Below are 17,587 nucleotides of genomic sequence, written 5' to 3'. Positions count from 1 at the left end.
CCTTTCGATGACCCGATTAGGAAAGTTGAGGTATTAGATTTGACTTATGTTAAGAAAGGTAGAGGTAGACCTAAAAAGACTTGGTTAGAAAATATTATAAATGATCTTTCTTTATTAGATTTAAATGAGACTTTGACTTTTAACAGGACACAATGACGAAAAAGGATTCATGTAGCCGACCCCACATAGTGGAACAAAGGCTTGTTGTTGTTCTTCTTCTTTTTTTATTTCATGCGCACAGGTACATTACATTCCTAGCCAGTACCATAAGTGAGTTTATTCCATCATTAAATCAAGCATGTGCAAACATTTATACATAATTATTTTATTTACATTCTTCATGCATTTCATATTGATGTGTAGAAACCATATAATATATGATAAGTCATAGATTATGATATAAAATTCATACCATTCAATTTCAACATGACAAATGGTTGTTAACAAAGATAATTCATAAAGCAATAATAGTCTGTGATTGATGAATCAGATTTCTAAAAATAATAATAAATTTCATTTCTGTAAATTAGAATATGAATACTCACCTCGAAATCAGATGTTTGAATTGTCACTCTTACTTCTTACTCCCTAAATCCTAAACCCTTGAACCGCTAAAAAATTCTACTCAAATTTAATTTTTCTTCTCTTAAATAATAATTTATTACTTAACATAATAATAAATTAATTAACTAATTAAAATTTCATATATTATTGAATTTTAGTGTGGTGATGTGTGTGTGTTTGTATGTAATATATATATATATATATATAATTTAAGGAAAATTTTATAATGTAATTATTATTTTTAATTGATTATTACCATTTTCACTCCTTAACACCACTACATCAACATGCAATCTCATAATTTAATGTTATTTAAGTATATTTAATATTAATAATTAATATCTTTAATTTAATACCAAACATCAACATAATTGAATTAGTCTTTTATTTATTTAATTTTTAAATATTTATAGCATTAAAACTTATCTAAAGTATAAATTATAAATCTTCTATTATGAACATATAAAGCTTTTATTGATACAAATAAATTTTCATTCAATAGGTACATCTTTACAATTTTAAATTTATCCTCTCGCACAAAATAACTATTATATCATTGACAATTAGTGTTCCTATCTTATTTTAAATCTATTTAAATAATAAATAACATTGCTCTTATATATTTCTTATCATATAAATACTTCTAACTCATAATTTATATAAGGGGATATTTGGTTGTTTGAAAATGGAGTACAATGTTAAAGAAATACTTTGAATTTGTTTGAATGATTGCAAAAGGAATGTATGAGATTATTTATTTTTGTTTGTTTTGAAATAAAATGAATGTAATAAAAAGTGTAAAAAGGAAGCAGTCAGTGACTGACATTGACGAAGATGTGGTCACTGAAAGGCTGCAATGGTGGTCAGCGGTGGGTGGTTGGCGATGGTGGTGGCCCGAGGTGGTGGGTGGCCAACGATGGTGAGCCGCCAGCGGCGATGGGCAGTGGAGCAGTAGGCGGCCACCGGAGGTGGTGGGTGGCTGACGATGTTGAAAGAAGATGGTGGCGGGCGGCCAGTGGAAACCGGCGGTGGCTGGTGGCGGTCGATCATGGTTGACGACTGGCGATGGCAGCAAAAGGTGGCATCAATTGGAATGAACTTCTAGTGTATTTGGAACTCACTCAAATCGGAGGAATTCCAAATATGCCAAAAATGAACTTAGATGGTGCATTCCAAATGCACCAAAACTTTACTTTGCATTTGTTTTACTCAACCAAAGGCCAATATTTTCAAAACCCCTCATTTGGATTTCTATACACTCCTAATGCAGGCAACCAAACAGCCTCTAAATGTTTTCTAAATCAAATCTCTTAATTTATGAATATAAATAATTATTAAGATAATATTTTAAATTTTGTAAATAGCAATATTTCATAATTTATCCCCCCTCCCCCCAACACAAATGTTGCTCGTGCCCTAACCACTTGTCTGAGCACATCTTCCTCTCATCAAGTTCGTCGACCAAGCCCTCGCTTTCTAGTTCACCCATCTTCTCGACTAATCTCCACCCTCGATAGCTAATTTGCATATTTATAGGTACAAAACCTTCTCTTCATCTTCTTGTGACTCCTCGTTTTCATCTCCCCCGACACCAAGCGACGTAAACAATTCCTCCTTCGACTTCATTGACACTAAACAATTAGTTCCTTCATCTTCCTTGATTCCTAATGACAAAGGTGATGCCTACGAGTTCGAGATATTACAACTAAAGTGGGAGAAGATGAAAAACATGAATTATGGAGATCAAGCTTAGATTCTAAAGGTTTTCGTTTGAGTAAATCAAAACTGAATACATAATGTAATTTTAGTAGTAATAGATCTAGTTGTAAGATTGTGATATTGATATTGGGTGATCGAGCCTTTAAAAAAAATGCACATTTTAGATATCTCAGATCTATTATTCAAAGCAATGGTGAAATAGATGGATATTATTAGTAGAACTCAAGTTGGATGGTTGGAGTAGAGGAATGCATCAAGCCTGATATGTGATAGAAAAGTACCCCTAAAACATAAGAAAAACTTTTGTGAGATCGTAGTGAGTCTGCAATGATTTATGGAAGAGAATATTGGCCACTAAAGAGAAGCAAAAAATCAAGTTAAGTGTTGTAGAGATGTGGATGCTATGGTGGATGAGTGGTTTTACACTTATAGACAATGAGAAATGAGAGTATAAATGAAAAGGTTGGAGTAGCTCTACTAGAATATAAGATTAGAGAGAGTCATCTTAGATAGTTTGATCACATAAAACATCAGCCTTTCCATGACCTTGTTAGGAGAGTAGATGTATTAGATCTGGACTATGTTAAGAAAACAGAGATGGACTTAAAAATACTTAGTAGATTAAAAATGATATTTTTTTAATTAGATTAAAATGAGAATTTGACTCTTAATAGAATACAATGGAAGAAAAATATTCATATAGCTAACCCCAAATAGCAAGATAAAAGGCTTGTTGTTGTTGAAGACAAGTACTATCAAGTAAAACTAGAAGATACCAAGAGAAAAACTCAATGGTCTATTGAAAAGGTGAATTGCATGTTATGAAAGTTTTAACTTTCACTTCTTTCCCACTTCCCATGCGATGTTATCCCTCTTGTAATTGAACCTGTGCTTGCTGAATACTATTTTCTTAAGTGTCCAAACGACATTTAGATGTGGACAGAGAGCACTTAGCACTGTCGGTATATATATATATATATATATATATATATACAAATAGAAGCACATGAAGTAAATCAAACGGATATGGATACATGTATCATCCTTCCTTCCCAAGCAGTTTCGTCAGCTTCATAAGATCTTCATCAGGTAATGCTTAATTACAGCGCTCTTGTGAACCATTAATAAAAAAGAAAGCGAATTGGAATAGGGAAGACAATTTCATCAATCTCCTTCCATTTTTTGTAGCAAAAATACGGTGTTCAAATGAACCAGCTAGGTGAGTCATAAAAAGAGAATTGTAGGATAAAAAATAAATCATATAAGAAGATTTACAAAAGGAAAAGGCACAACATATTGGAAATTCTGTGAGAATGGCACTTGCTGAAGAAACATCATTAGAAATATATGGAGATCAAAATGGCACGTACAACCAGCATGAAAATGTATTCCTAAGAACAGATGTTATCTAAAGTTATCCATCCATGTTACCAGCACTACTCTGAACCAAGACTAAAGTGCGTGAAAATTCAGAAAAAAAGGCAACAAATCAAAATATGCAACCATCTACATTATTCATGCTGATGAACACAAGGTTGAAGCTGGGAAACTTGATGCTTAATAGGAATTTCATATAGATTCAAATTTCTAAATAATTTAGTCCAGCTCTTAGTGCCTTTCTGATGTTGCAGACTGACCCAGAAGGAAAATTTGCATACTTCTGATATAGTCTTTCAAAATCAATGCCTTCTAGTTTGCTATGAATCATGAAGTTATATGGCTCACATGAGCCTGTCTCTGAGGTCCTTAGCAGTGGTCAACAACAATTGCCAGCCCTGTGTATACCCAAACAATGTTGGGATTCCAACCTTTAGAAAGGACCAACCCGTAGAAGCCCCACCCCTAACCAAAAAAGAAGGTTGGGGAGCGAAAAGCAAGATCTAGGGTGACCGTTGATCTCTTTGAACTTCAACCCAGACCAACAAATGGATTTTTGTGGGAGGTTCAAACACAAAAAAACATAGCGCCCTATGGGGCAGTCAACAACCGGACAACAGCAAAAAAGAATCCATTGGGTGGGATTCATTTTGATGGCTAGAAAGTGAAAATTTTTTAAGTTTTTGTATAGCAATGCTCTTTACATTTTCATATTGATTAATGCTGATCCATCATGAAATACATAAAATATGAGGGGACTTAGAGAAACAATTTCCCAAACATAGACCTACCTCAAATATTCCCATACGTCAGAAAATCGAATGTAGATTTTTTAAATGACATGCTTAGTTATCAATCCAGCAGATCATAGTGTGAGAGAACCTGCACTTAATTGTCTCTCAAAAAAGTTCAGAAGGGATGTGCATCAAGTTTAGTTTGTGCACAAAAGAGCACCGCATTCTTCCCAAACTTAGCAGCTATACACAACCATGAAAAAAACTTAGGCAAAGAGGATAAAGCTAAGAAATTTTATAATCAAGTCTACCTGTGACGTTTCACCGCTTCGATAAAGCACATCCATGTTCAGCAACGAACTCTTGTAAACAGGATCTCCCTGAGGTTCTTCAGCCAACCCAAGCAACTCATCCTTCAGAATATGAAGACATTAATAAAACATTTCTGAATGCTATAGAAGGAATAAGGTATTTAGAGAAAACACAATTCTTTTAAAAATGCTATGTTCGTTGTTAGGCGTAAAAAATTAGGCCTTCTTGAGACATACATAATCATATCGCATGTATATGTACAAAGTGCAGAACAAAAGCATATCATAAATACACAATTAGATACATGCACTACATCAAACAAAGTTGGAACAAAGGCTCATCAAACACAATATAAGAAAATAGAGGAAAAGAACAAAATAAAAATGCTGACGTCCGCATCTATCTCATACTTTGAAATAATTGAATGTAATGATAATGATGAAGGATGGATGTTGTATCCCTAATATTAGGCTCAAAACAATTCCCTTGCACTCAAATCACTCAAACGTCGATCACCTCACAAAAGAAAATTAATAAAACCCCCTCATGATCTATTTGATCAACTGCGGTTAAAACAACCGCTAACATATGTGATGCTTCATGAGTGATGCAGGACATATATGAGATTACGATTAGATAAAGATTTTGCACGCTTAATGATTAAGAGCAAGTTTAATTAAATATTTATGGTGATTTAAATAAGGAAATAAAATACAAAAAGCAGTGTACACCAATGTTTAAAATTGCGTATTCGGGTATTGAGGCGTTTTTCATTCGTGAGGCGAGGCGTAAGCCTCAAGGCGTTTTGAGGCGTAAGCCTCAAAATCAAAAGATTGCGTAAACATAAATGATAATTTTTAATACACTAATGAGTGAATAATATAACACATAAAAAAACATAAAATATGAAATAAAACCAAAATATCTCAATAATAAGACAAAATGAAATATAGTTCAACTCAAAATTCTATCTTTCCCAAATCTCAGTATTTTTTTCATTAACATATAATTCTAATTTTAAAAAATAAATAGCAATGACATATCACATAAGAACTCATAAGTCATCAGCACTGTAATCACTTAGGGGTTCTTCATTTGAATCATCATTATAGTGAACTGCTCTCTCCCCTTCCTCCTCTCCTATAGAGTCCAATGTCGGACATTTACTTCAAGATTTATATAAGTTTTAATATATATAGCGTGAGGCGTAAGCCTCATGCCAGTGAGGCGAGGCGGGCTTCAAGGCGGGCCTCAACCAAGTTGAGGCGCAAGCCTCATAAAAAAAACTCGAAGCGTAAGCATCAAGGCGTTTTTTACTGGAATTGCGCAAAGGCGGGCCTCAAGGCGAGCCTCATATTGTGCAATTTTAAACCATGGTGTACACAAGCTTAGGTCAAGTTACTTGCGACAAGTAAAAACCACAAAAAAACCAATTACTATTATCGTTGCATACGAGATAGGTTTCAACAAGAAATCTCTAATCTAATAATAAGAGCGATGCTATGAAAGATCTCTCAACTAAAATCTCATATCATTCATCATTAGTCATCTCCCAAGAAGAGGAGGGAGTTAAATAGTCCAATACATGAAGGAAAAGACAAAAGACCCTGGGGCTTACAAATAACTAACCCCTCAAGTGAGGGCATAAATGGAAAAAGTACATAAATAAATCAAAATACATAAAACAACTCAAAAATAAATCGGCTCGATCGTGGCCGTAGATCGTCGGCCCCGCCTCTGGTAGACTTTCCAAGGCCTGATGTCCTCATCAATAAGCCTTATCTAAAATGCATCAACCATAACAACAACAAGCCTTTATCTCATTACGTGGAATGGATACACCACTATATGAATCATTATTCTCCATTATGTTCTATTAAGAGTCAAATTCTCATTTAAATTTAATAAAAAATTCTCATTTAATACTTGTCATTAAAATCTTTTTAGGTCTACCTCTAACTTTCTTAACATTGACTAGATCTTATACATCTCTTTTAACAAGATCATTGGAAGGCTGATGTTTTATATGACCAAATAATCTAAGGCGACGACTCTTTCTAATCTTATTTATTACTGGAGCTACTCCAACCTTTTCACGTATATACTCATTTTTAATTGTCTCTAATTATAAAGACAATCATCCACCTAAGCATCCTCATCTTTGTAGTATTTAACTTAATTTGTATGCTTCTATTTTAATGGATAACATTATGCACCATAAAGCATTACGGGTCTCACCTCCATCTTAAAAAAATTTCCCTTTAAGATAGAGGAATACTTTTCTATCACAAAACAGGTCTGATGCATTCCTCCACTTCAACCATTCAAATTAAATTCTACTAATAATATCTTCACTTAAGCCATCTTAAGTGATCAAACCAATCTCAAATTTTTCAAATTCAAAACTTTAAATGGTTTACATTTGTTATTAGTATTTTATTTAATATACCATAAATCTTTTTTAATTTTATTATGCAATAAAGGTTGATAATTTTAAATACCGCAATTCTTATTTTTAAGGCACTTGTCGCATTGATGTTGCAGTTAATAGAACACTTTTTTTTTTGCTTTATGCGCTTCAAAGAAGAAAACCACTTTTAATTATGAATTGTGTTTTCCACAGTAATAACACTGATAATCAATGACCGTGACATTATTCAAGATGATAGGACAATATATCATTAATTTGACTCGATCAGCATTGAAACTGAATACTATCCTTGCGGAAAAGAAACTGAGTAACATGTAAAATGCACTAAAACTTAAAAGTTTCTAGGTTCACAAAAAAATTGAAAACAGGGATATGCTTATAGCTCTCTAAACTTCGCCCAGTCACAACAGCAATTTTCTTCCATTCATATGTCATTCGTTTCACAAAAAATCAACTCGAGACAGAAAACCGTTTCCCGCACTCATAGTTGCAAGACATCACTTTTTTAGAGTTTTATTGTATAAATTGATGATCAAGATATTAACAGCACTTCAACGAACAAACACATTATAACTATATATGTCCTTTCCAAACAAAAAGAAAAACATCAAAGAAAATTACAGCAGAAAAAATGAAGAGCAACATTCTAAAACAACGCAGAAGGGAGTTTTAAAAAAAAAGTAATTATAAAAAGAAGAAAAAATTCCTTGGGAAAATGAGAGAGATGATCATTAATTCTTCATTAAGATTTTTATTTGAGCAAAATATTTACGTGCAAAAAGAACTTACATGCAATCTAAAGTATAGTTAAAATAAAATAAAAAAATCAAGACAGGTATTTGCAAGAGGTCAAGCATGAGAAATGTGTATGTACTGATAACGAAGAGTGTTTACATCTCTTATGAGAGTTTTTTAAAAATTTTAATTAGGACTACTTAATGCTGGTTTTGTTGGCGATTTAAAACATGGAGAAAATAACGATATTGTTCCAAATGGGTGCTTAGCAAGGCCTAAGCAAGAAATCTTTTAAATTTCATTGTTCAAATACAGCTCTCATAATTTCAATTACTTGGTGGCTGGTGCAAATAAAAAAAAGATGATTTTCTCAATAGTTTAATTAATGCATGTGCTAACTATGCATATATGAATTTATACATGTAAATGTTAAAATGCATGCATGTATGCACACATCCATGCATGAGTCCATATTTACGTATGCTTGAATCTACATATATGTGTGGCACAAAAAGTTGGAATAATAACTCTAATGGGATGAAAAAATGCCCCAAAATTAAGCTGAAAGCTCACTGAAATTGTACAGCTTATAAGCAGGAGATGCAATGAATTTGACTCAAGCCAGACATCAGCATTCACTATATTCATGTGTAAAACTTTTCAGAGAGGCTCTCGCAACTCTAATCAAATCTTTTGTTAAGTTTAAGAAATACCAGATTGGGTGAGGTTAAGACATGGAATTGACTGTTTATTTTCCAAAAATCAAGCTACAAAAAATAAAGAGCCCAAATTTATGCAGACTTGATGGCATTACAGAACAAGAAAAAGCATTGTCCAAATAAGCACAAAGAACCTGAAACTCAAAAATATTTTTTTAAATATTTTTTTACTATCATAAGGAACAGTACCAAAGGTATCATTCTATACAAAGATAACTTTTTCTGTTTTTCCAGTGACAACAATGACTAGAAAATAAAATTGTAAAGTCTACCTCAAATATATGTGATAAGATGGATGACAGATTATTTTCCTAAATGATGACAAAAAGTTCACATTTATTTTTAACACTAGTCATCGAAACAGAAGACTTGCATCAAAGTAGGATCATAAAATTATCGAGTACAAGCTCACATTACCTGAAAATTCCAATAATGTGAACCTATATAATTTGCAAATTCACCAACTTGAATTGTCACAATCTCCCTCATATCCTCAACCAACAGCAAATGTCAAATATTGCTACTGCTGCAAATATAAGATAGGAAAACAATCTTAAATTAACATGAATCAAGGGCAATACAATTCCGGCCTATCATACAGGAAATCCAAACTTTGAAAGGAAAAAAAAGTACATCAGGACCCTTACATAGGAATTCAATAGTTCTAAACTATGAAATATCAAATACACATTTAAACTAAATTGAAATTTTAATTTTGTCATACAAATGTGAATAAAAATAGTTTTAAGTTAGACAACCATAGCCAAATTCTGCCAAGTTCAAACGTGGACTTAAGCTTGGAAGTTGTTGTTTGGGAGGCCCCAGTTGAACGCTCTCATGTCACGCAGAGTAGTTAGAGAGCCACCATAGGTGATAGGCCAAGCTCTCTTGGGCTCGCACAGGTTGTTTGGCCAAATGAGTAGAAACAGCAAGTGTCTACCAGTTGAGAAAAGTATTAAGGGGTCGGCAAGCTGATGAGCTACATACAGGCCAGATTTTTATGAAGCAATGATAATTTTTTGGGTGGGATGTGAACTTCGAAAACTAATGAACTTAATACAAATTTGTTAGCCAGCTTGTCATCAGCCCCTTAATTCAAAAGCTGGTTCATAAAATTACTGAAATATGCTTAAAAATCTCATACATATAAAACATCACTCATAAATCTTTATATTTATTATTTTATTGTTTTTTATGGATACTTTTTCCTTGCCCAAAAATTGCCGTCTATATATGGATTATTTTTCTAGCCTTCCCTCAAATCATTTTTCATTCTATGCTTACAAATTATAACATGTACTTTTAACACTGGGCACATTCAAGAAATATTTCTACTTTGAAGACAAAGTCATTAGCTATGTACCATGCATAATACATAGAAATTGAAGACATGTCCATTTATTGTGGCAGTAAAATTGTGGCAGTACAAATAAAACAGGAATGCACACTTATATTACGGTGATTAAAATTGGAAATACATATTGACTTTAAGTTACAAATGATATTAAATCATATATGAAAAGTGAAAACTAAAGAACAAAATATACCAAAACTTCCAAATTTTTTGAAATCCAAAGTTTAACGAGTCAAAATTAAAACCCAAACCTACTTCTAAAATGTTGAAACATATACTAAAAGTTTATAATTAGACCGTTAAATCTGTATTTAAATTGCCATACTGTTTCATGCTTAAGTTAAAAAATAGAGAGCTATATAAACATGTTAGTTTCTACAACTCCAGTTATCCCCAGTTTCAAGTTTCAAATTAATATAACTTTAGAGGTATTCAAGGCAAGAAGATTTAAAAGAAAAAAATAAAGCAAAGTAAATTCAACTTTTCTTTGTAGCTTGTATGATGATCCCAAGGCTACAAACATTAAGAACAGAGATCCAGGTGGTTCATAAACTGAAGTCATAACTATAGAGGTCTTTCAAACACTATCCGACCACCCTTTCTAATATATTCTGAATTAGTAGCAGTGGACTGTTATCCGAAACAGTGAGGATGCAGAATGCAGGACGATCAGCAGTGTGGAGTGATACTGCAAAAAGTGCTCTCTGCATAACCAAAGGTGGGAATAAGGTAAAAGGCTGAAAGGGCTGCATGAATATCTGAAGAGCTTATCACCACCCCTCAAATGAATCATCCATTGGTTCGATGATTAATTTGTCACACATGCAAGGAAATGTTGATGTAAACCGAGTTTTGGTTAGAATGTTGGTCAGCTGATCTTTCGGGTCAATGTGGTGAACTGTGATTTCATTGGAACTGATGCGATCACGAATGAAATGGCAATCTATCTCAATATGTTTGGTTTGAGCATGAAAAGCAGGGTTGTTAACGATGGTCGTTGCTAAAACATTGTCGTAGGGGAGAGGAGTGGTTGTCAGGAAAGGTAAGTTGAATTCTGCAACAAGTCCTCAAAGCCAAACAATGTAAGAGTCAAATATAGCTAAGGCCCTATACTCTACTTTGATTGAAGATTTAGCGATGATATGTCGTTTCTTTAACACTTCAGAAGAGTAGAGTGTCTTATCAGTGCAAAACCCAATGGAGAATTTTCAATCAAGGAGGTCGGACGCCCAATCGGGGTTAGCGTATTAGTGAAGGGTGAGTTCTCCACGAGTGATCAGGAGGCTGAGACGGGCCGTGCCTTTGAAATAATGTAGAAGATGTTTTAATTTCTATAAGTGCTTGTTGAGAGGCTTGTGCATGAATTGGCAAAGTTGATTAGTGTTGGAGAGAAAGTGGGTTTGCAGTCTGCTTGACCTAATTTCTTATGAATGTTAAGGGTCCATTGTGTCTAATGGAGATGATAATTGGATGGGGTAGGAGGAATCTAAATACCAAGAAAGAAGGAAATAGGACCAAGATCCTTAAGGGAAAAGTGAAGCAGTAGGTCTTGAATGAGATTGAAGATGGCCAAGGGTTGGTTTCCGATAATAATATATTATTTACATATAGTAAGTAGATAGTGATAGTATCTATGGAGTATATGAGGGAGGGATCAGGTTGGGTGACCTTGAATCCACGACTGAGAAGGGATGTAGAAAAGGTGGAGTATCATTGTCGTGGTGCCTATTTGAGCCCATAAATGGCTTTTTGGAGTTTGCATATCTAGTTGGGGTGAAGATTATCTATGAAACCTGGTGGTTGATCCATGTGAACATCTTTATGTAGCTTGTCATGGTCAAAGGCATTGGAGTTGGAGAATGAGTCAAGTGTGATGGAGAGCTACTATTAGTAGAAGGCGAATAGTGGGTAGCTTGGCTACCGGTTGAAATTCTAATAATAATCGAAAGCATATGCCTGTTTGAAACCTTGAGCAACGAAACGTGCATTATGACAAGCAATTGAACCATCAAGGTAAAGCTTGATTTTGTATGTCCAGCAAAAGACGATGACTTGTTGATTAGAAGGAGGCAAAACCAGAGTTTAGGTCCCCTGGCATTGGAGGACAATGAATTTGGCAGACATTGCTAATCTCTATTTAGGAAGTTTTGAAGTTTGAGAATAGCATGTTGGAGTGAAGAAAATGGTGGGTTGGACCAAGAGTGAGAGGATTTGTTTAGGTTTGGAATGACTAGTTTTGGATCGAGTTTGCATACGATGAATATTGGTTGTAGTTAATGATGGGGTTAGCTGGAGAGAGCATGCGGATGAAGAATTGTGAGGAGAGAATGGGGGAGCTAGGATCGACGGGCAAAGACAAAGGTCAATAGGAAGGTTGTGTTGAGTAAATGAGGTTAGGGGAATAGAAGCAGAGCTAGAGGTTCTATAAGGACTGTTAGAAGTGACAAGATAGTTTGTAGTGAGGTGAGCTTCAACCTAGAAGAAAAGAGGGAGATAGGCTACATGTAGGAAAGCTCTAGTAGTTTTTATTAAATGACGGTGTTTGCATTCGGCTACTTCATTTTGTTATGAAGTGTTAAAGATAGCTCAATTGGTGTTTTATGCCACGCTCGGATAGAAAGTGATGTAGGTGCCGAGTAAGATATTTGTTGTCGCCATTGAATCATAATGTTTTAATGCAAGAATTAAAAATATTTTCAATTGTTTTTGTGAATTGAATAAATTTATTTGAAGTCTAAGCTTTGTTATGCATTGAAAATAGCCAATAGTAATTGGAGTAGTCATCAATAAAGATTACATAGTATTTGAACCTATGAAGCAAAGAAATGAGAGATGGCTTCCAAACATCAGAATGCATAATTTCTAAATGTTTGGAAATATGTAAACGTTTTAAAACAAAAGTTAGCTTGTGAATTTTAACCACATTACATGAAGTGCATAGATGAGAGGGAGAAGTACAAAAAATTTTAAGAGATTTTGAGATTTTTATAATGAGGGTGGCCGAGTCGAGCATGTCATATATTAAGCAGGCTAGTATATGATGTAAGAGCTATTGGAAACTGATGGTAGCTAGAGTTGGGAACCAAGTAGAGACCATTATGACTACAGCCTTAAAGGAGGATTTGGTTGGTTGAGAGGTCCCTGATAGCGAAATCGATAGCATTAAAAAAATGAAGCAATGGTCTAATTTTAGTTTATTGATAGATAAAAGATTGTATGATATAGAGGGCGTAATACCCAAATACTTTCAGGTAAAAATACTAAATAAGTGATTTTGTTATATGATGTTACTATCTACAATTCTATCATACAAGGATTTGTATTATATGATTTATGAGAATTTGTTATGTCAGGTGAAAGGTGTCAGGTGAGTGGGGCAATACAACCCTAATAGAAAGTGCGACCTAGTAGAGGCAGTGCGACCTCAGTATGATATGAAGTCTACGAGCTATGAGATGAAACCTACAGGCGATAGAGGCAGTGCGCTCTCAAATGCCTACGAGCTGTAGACATAGACATAACCATGTGGACATTACACTTTCTAAGGATGAAAAAGAAAACTATGAGATGAACTGAAATATAATTCTAATTACCTATAGTAATGTATGAGGTACAATTTTAAAAATAATTGACAATGTAGGATATATCGACACTATAGTAATTTAGTGTCAAAATACTAATACCATAATGTAATGATATTAAAATAACATTCTACATAACTCTCATGTGTAACAGTATTTTCACTTGTTACGTTATAATCTGTTGTGTATCATTACTATTAAAAGATTATAGACAGTTTTCTTTCATACATGCGCTTTTTGATATACAAGTAAGTATTGTATTTCATATACTTGAATAATGTATTAAAATTGAATATATTTCTGAGTCTCACAACTCATCAGATTTTTATTATGGTTGTTGTTACAGGAAAGGGCAAGGATAAGGAGGAAGCAAAGTAAACTCAGGTCAATTTAAAACTGTATTTTATTTTATAGTGGTATGAGATGAGTCATAAACAAAGGTACGTGAATTATTATTATGAAAAGGTTTTTGGATTATTAGTTGCTCTATAATTATTTAAACATATGATATAAATGGAATGCTTTCGTTTTATAGTATAATGTGGTGAACTTTGATTTTTTTTGAAATGTTGATGAGTTTTAACTGCCCATCTGTACAAACAACATGGTCATCAAGCTTGAAATCCAAGTGAAAGGATTGCAAATCTTTCATAAAACCCATGAAGCATCTTCAAACAATAATACATCCCATTGGATTAACAATTGTGTAGTTATTATTATTATTATTATTATTATTATTATTATTATTATTATTATGTAATACGAAATAATAGCCAATGGTTTCACCAATGGTCGACCATCGCTAAATTGGCATGGCAATGTGGCTATGTGTAAAATGGTTTAAGACGTGAAACATGAAAAATCAAGTGTATCTTTGTTGTCTTTGGTAGCTAATATAATATCCCTAACCGATTGGAAGATAAGGGAGGGATCATTTTTGTAGGTTGGTGGCTTGGTGCTCAAGAAGACCAAGAAGTTTTATATATTCAATCCTCATAATACAAAAGCATTACTATCTTCTCATAATATAAAAGTTTGCAACACCAATTCAATTGAAGCAATATAATGACAACTGGATGATATATTGAAACAATGAAACTTCATTATCGTTACCTTCGTGCTCCGTCGAAGGAGAAAGGTCACGATGGACGGAGTCGGGTTTGAGGGGCCTGTTTAGAACGAACTGCGCACGACGGGTGGTTTCCGGCTTGATGGCCGCTGCGGTGGCGTATACCTGGGTGCTCGGCTGGTCTATGAAAGAGGAGCTGGTCGAGGATGCTCACAAGAGAACGAGTTTGGATACGAGGACAGAGAGAATGGTCAGGGAAACGAAGTAAGGATTAGCGCGAGCTAGGGCATGGTGGGGCTTGATGGAAGCTTTGAAGAGGATCTGGTCGCTAGCGCGAGTTTGGGGATGAAACCTGGATTGGGGAGAGACTGGGAGTGGCGCGAGGGGTCAAATTACTATGTACGGTCACCGGACCTATTTTAGGTCCGGACATCCACTAAAAATTTGTCACGTGGATCTGATCATTTTGACTGTGCTTTAGGTGCGCTTTGGATGCTCTTTGACTGAGCTTTACCTACGCTTTGGGCACGCTTAACTTAAAATTTTGCGGACACGTATACATTCCACACGTCAAATTTTTAGAGGATATCCAGACCTATTTCTAGGATCGATGATTGGACGTAATAATTTGCCTGCGCGAGGGAGGGCATCGGACGGGTTCAAGCGGGTAGGGTTTGTATGCTGCGAGCGTGTAATTTTTTGTATATATATATATATATATTGGATATTTTGATATTTTTAAAAGAATTTTTGCCTTCGTCCCAAATAAGCTCAAAATTATTTAGGGGCTGTTTGGTCGCCAGAAAAGAAAATGCAGTGTAAAGTAAATACTTTGAGGCTATTTGGTTGTCTGCAAAATAAACGCAGGAGAATTGTTTCCCTTGTTTGGTTAAGTATATCCAGAGTAAAGTAAAAGCATTTTTCTTTTTTAATAATTTATTTTGTTATTAAAATTAGTGTATTTATAAAAGCAGTGTATTTATAATAATTAATATTATTTGATGTTATAAAATAAAATCAGTGTATTTATTTATTGAACGATCTTAAAATAATTTGTTTTTATTATAAGATATAAAATTATGTTGTGCATTAATTTAACAGTGTACTGCAATAGACAAAAATATACTTTTCATAGAGAGATATTAATTTTAAATTCTTTTAAAATTTTAAATTTTTATTTTTCAAGTAATGTTTTAAAAAAAATGCATAAAATTAAATTTTCAAACTGATTTCTTTCTTTATTTTAGCGATTAAAGCAATCATTTTCAATTAGCAATCAATAAATCACATAATTCTCATTCATAACATGTAAACAACTTTAATGAAAAAGTACAATTTGAAAACAAAAGATAAAACAGAACGCATTGTTCGTAGTTATAATTACAACAAATTAACACAAAACTACTAAAAAAGATGAAAAACTATCTTATAAAAAGATAAGGACAAAGTTACCTATAATTTTATTTTGGTATCAAAAGATAATTATAAAGTTACCCAGACTATTTAATATCTATAAAAAAAGGAGATATCCTAGGCCAACAAATACCCATTGCTATCTGCTTGAATTCAATCCCGAAATTTTTCAAAATTTAGCTTGATTCTGCATTTCTGAATCAAAACTTTAAAAAACAACATCTAGGCCAATTCTTGGTTACACATTTACACCTTATAGGTACCTAAGTATAGATTCTATTTGTACCTTTTTTAAGTAGATAGCAAACATGCACAATTTGAATGTGAAAAGCAGGATGCTTTCTAGAACTTAACAAGAATGTCTACATTGCACATCCTTGACAAGTATAGCTATGCGAAGAAGTGAATAAACCCATTAAATTAGCAAACTTCAAATCAAGATCGCAAGATATGCCAACACACTTGAGACTGAATGATAACCAAAATCAAGGGGAATTCCTAGACAGGCTTATGAAAGCGAAATATGTTAATCGCTTCAAGAACTGCCTTCACAAGAAACATGAAACCAAATACCATAAGGTTGTAAACTGCACGATGAAAACTAATGGCAACGAAGAAAACATTTAAAAATATATTACAAAAAAAAATTAAACAATAAGAAAATAAACAAGAGAAAAGGATGCTCACTTGTGGTAACTGCAAGTAGTAGCATTGCTGTAACTGTCAAAAAAAGTTTGCTAATACAGACAAACATATATAAAAATTCAATTAATGTTGATGGAGAACAGCCCTCCAACACGTATACAAAGAAGTTTGCAGAAAATCAAGTGAACCATTTGTAACAAAATCATAAACCCCATGTATCCCTCAGCAAAATTAAAAAACAAATGAAAGAAGTTTCCAACTCCAACAAATAAAAAATAAAACCAGAATTCACAAAACCAGCAAACAAACCAAATAGCCCACGTCAATAATGAACAAAATCTAATCATCCATGATATCTTCAAGAACGAGTAAAATAGCCTTTCTGGTAATGTATGGATGTGAATTCGCATGGAGGGGATGGAAAGAGAAAAGTAGGCATTACTAGTAGAAAGTTCATGAAGTAAAGTTAAATTAAATACATTGTACACTCAACTAGTACTAATATTTGTCATAAAGTTTAGTTTTGGTTGCAATATAAAGCCATACTATACCATGCATGTGCTGTGCAAATTCCTTAGGTCTAAATGCAACAGAAAGTTCAGCATAATCTATTTGTTTCTAAGTCAAATATCTTGTCACAATTTAAAATGAACTCAAGCTTATAGATATATTAAAAGATGAATTATATGCAAACTAAATCATAACTATTGTTTGGCAGAATTCAATTCATTTTCATAGAGAGTATCGGTTGTAAATACTTTAACCAGTTACAGTTCGTGTTTTAACAATAAGATTAGGCTCCTTCATCTTGTTCCAAGATTTTCTAAGATATTTGGAACACATTCAACTAGTTCATGCATTAATTACCTTATCTTCTTACCTGAAAGGATCCTTCACTACACTAGGATATATATTTCTCCAATAACCACTTGAA

The 17,587-nt window shown here is 33.5% G+C and overlaps 2 protein-coding genes across 4 annotated transcripts in view; one reads left to right on the top strand and one right to left on the bottom strand.

Moving 5' to 3' along the window:
* Positions 1-17,566, bottom strand: part of LOC110111077 (protein misato homolog 1) — a 28,212-nt gene extending 10,646 nt beyond the window's left edge. The window contains exons 1-3 of one of the 3 annotated variants that reach the window (XM_028694411.1): positions 17,521-17,566; positions 9,009-9,117; positions 4,706-4,807 (exon numbers count right to left, since the gene is read on the bottom strand). In XM_028694411.1, the coding sequence (XP_028550244.1) occupies positions 4,706-4,807; positions 9,009-9,080 (174 nt within the window). In that variant the 5' untranslated portion in view covers positions 9,081-9,117; positions 17,521-17,566. Of the gene's footprint in view, positions 1-4,705; positions 4,808-9,008; positions 9,118-14,639; positions 14,690-17,520 lie in introns of those variants that run through there. The other 2 variants (XM_028694412.1, XM_028694410.1) reach the window with 2 other exon arrangements.
* Positions 14,738-17,587, top strand: part of LOC110111080 — a 13,725-nt gene continuing 10,875 nt past the window's right edge. Inside the window, exon 1 of the mRNA XM_028694406.1 lies at positions 14,738-14,859. Coding sequence (XP_028550239.1) covers positions 14,738-14,859 — 122 coding nt within the window. The remainder of the gene's footprint in view (positions 14,860-17,587) is intronic.

Source organism: Dendrobium catenatum, unplaced genomic scaffold, assembly GCF_001605985.2.
Source record: "Dendrobium catenatum unplaced genomic scaffold, ASM160598v2 fragScaff_scaffold_483, whole genome shotgun sequence".
NCBI classification, from domain to species: Eukaryota; Viridiplantae; Streptophyta; class Magnoliopsida; order Asparagales; family Orchidaceae; genus Dendrobium; species Dendrobium catenatum.
This window is presented reverse-complemented; position numbering and strand designations above follow the sequence as displayed.